This window comes from Pteropus alecto, unplaced genomic scaffold (genome assembly GCF_000325575.1).
Source record: "Pteropus alecto unplaced genomic scaffold, ASM32557v1 C19058951, whole genome shotgun sequence".
Taxonomy (NCBI): domain Eukaryota; kingdom Metazoa; phylum Chordata; class Mammalia; order Chiroptera; family Pteropodidae; genus Pteropus; species Pteropus alecto.
In genome coordinates this window covers 1-2,650 of record NW_006494444.1, presented here as the reverse complement: position 1 = coordinate 2,650, position 2,650 = coordinate 1, and the positions used below count along the sequence as shown (strand labels likewise).

General features: G+C 35.4%; 1 protein-coding gene across 1 annotated transcript; it reads left to right on the top strand.

Moving 5' to 3' along the window:
* The first annotated feature begins 6 nt into the window (after window positions 1–6).
* On the top strand, window positions 7–2,643 carry LOC107196652 (olfactory receptor 6C2-like). The gene has a single exon (XM_015599469.2). It carries the CDS (start codon window positions 1,233–1,235, stop codon window positions 2,169–2,171), a length of 939 nt encoding a protein of 312 aa, XP_015454955.1. The 5' UTR covers window positions 7–1,232; the 3' UTR covers window positions 2,172–2,643.
* Window positions 2,644–2,650: the final 7 nt, after the last annotated feature.

The following is a 2,650-nucleotide window of genomic DNA, read 5'->3' as shown; positions in this document are numbered from 1 at the left end:
TAGAAATTCATGCAAAAATGTGTAAGTATATTTAAGAAATTGCTAAACCTTGTTAAACCTGATACTGATAAATATCATTTGTAATATGGTGATTGAGTATATTTCAAGCTAAAACAAGACTAACCAAAACCAAAAATATCATGAAATATTGGCTCTTCAGCTCTGTAAATGTACCTGAACGTCCCCTTATTGTCAATAATAAATTTTGAATAAAACAAATGACTATACAATACATACAAGAAATGGAAATATGTCATTGTCAAATGTGTTTAGAAATAAATAAAATTCAGGCTAAAATTTTAATATAAAAAATCTGGTCATAATAGAACAATTTGTTGGGAAAAGAGCCCTCAGGGTCTACAGAATATGAACCTACAGCAGCTGGTTAGAGGGCTTGAGAGTTTTCACTGTCCAAGGAATCTAAAAGGAAATTAAATAAACAGAGGAAGCAATTCCAGATTTCTGCTTGTAAGCTGGAAAGAAATCCTTTGTAGCATAAGCATACCTTAAAAAGTATAAAACTGTATAACACAGATATTCTATTCTAACAGTAGGAGAAACAAAAGGCCAAGAATAAATATGAATAATATCAAATAAATAGATTTGAAGTAAATTTTCTGTGAGGAAATCTCAAAATGTTTGAATAGTAACACATTTAAATGAATCTTTAAGAAAATATATACAGTAAAAATATCTTGAACACACCTCAGAGAAGCTGGACTGATAAGCTGAAACAAGATAAACTATAAGTGATAAATATTCATTGCCAGTTTAATAAGTAATACACAGGTAAACTTCAATGCATGTGTTGTCTTAACAAAGACCATCATTTTTTTTAGGGACTTTTCTGCCAGAAGCATGTCTGGAGACAGGAAGGAAGGTGAAGAAAGAATAGTAGATCCAAAACAACCTTTATTGAAAGATGACTTGTTTTTCAATAATGTTTATAAGATTATATATTAAACTGACACCAATTATGGCTGAATTGTAGATTTATTAGAAGCAGCAGTATGAAATATGTGATGTAAATATGAATAGCCAGTTCGTGTGACACAAAGAAGTGATCAAACATTGGCATGCATTATATGTTTTCTTCTCCACTGACCAACTGTATAGGAATCACTCTCGGATTTACTTCTCTTGAGCTTAGAAAATGGCCAGGACCCTGGAGTTCCTCCTCTAAAGTCTTCTTCACTGTTTCATGCAGATTGGGCAAGAGACAATAATCAAGGATGAAAAACCAAACCACACTGACAACCTTCATCTTGCTAGGACTGACTGATGACACGAGACTGAAAATTTTGCTTTTGATCTTTCTATTTCTTTCCTACATGTTGAGTGTATCTGGAAACCTAACCATCATCACCCTCACTCTGATTGATTCCCACCTTAAAACACCTATGTATCTTTTCCTTCAAAACTTCTCTTTCTTAGAAATTTTCTTCACAACTGCCTGTGTTCCCAGATTCTTGTTTAGCATATTATCTGGGGACAAGTCCATTACCTATAATGCTTGTGCCAGTCAACTCTTTTTTACAGACCTCTTCGCAGTAACAGAATTTTTTCTCCTGGCCACCATGTCCTATGACCGTTATGTGGCCATCTGCAAACCTCTGCATTACACGACCATCATGAGCAGCAGAGTCTGCAAGAACTTCATCCTCTTCTGTTGGGTAGCAGCACTGATCATCATTCTCCCACCAATCAGTCTGGGTTTGGGCCTGGAATTCTGTGATTCGAATGTCATTGATCATTTTTGCTGTGATGCATCTCCTATCCTGAAGATCTCTTGCTCTGACACATGGTTGATAGAACAGATGGTTATAGTGTGTGCTGTGTTAACATTCATCATCACTCTCATGTGCGTAGTTCTTTCCTACACTTATATCATCAGGACTATTCTAAGGTTTCCCTCTGCCCAGCAAAGGAAAAAAGCCTTTTCCACGTGTTCTTCCCACATGGTCGTAGTTTCCATTACTTATGGTGGTTGCATCTTCATTTATGTCAAACCTTCAGCAAAGGATGAGGTGGCTGTTAATAAGGGGATTTCACTCCTTATTACTTCTATTTCACCCATGTTGAATCCCTTTATTTACACACTGAGAAACAAGCAAGTGAAGCAAGCTTTTCATGACTCAATTAAAAAAATTGCATTCCTCTCAAAGACGTAGGGAAAAAAGAGTCTATGAAACCAATTAAAAGGAAGAAAAAACAGGCAGAAAACCTGAAGTTTCTGATAATATTTTTGTCTACGTGATTTATTCTCCAGTCTTATGGACATTTGCCCTTTGTGTTTAAACGTGTTTACTATGAGCCTTGACTGTTCCATTTTTTACACTCTATCAAAACTAAATTCTAAGATGTTTACTTTTACTCACTAGCAGAAACTGCTTTGTGAAACATGTTGGTTGGTATTCCCAGAAACCCAATAGACTACATTTTTCTGCCACATTTCTACACTGTGAGGTGTGGCTCTGTAGACTATGTTATAGCTAATAGTATGGGTGTGAAAGGGATGTGCATTATTTCTAGACCTGCCCAATAAAAATGTACAATACATGATCCACCATTCTTTTTCCTAAACTACCAGCCAGATGTCCACGTTTAAATATGACTTTGTAAGCTTCATGTTGATGATGAATTAACTTGA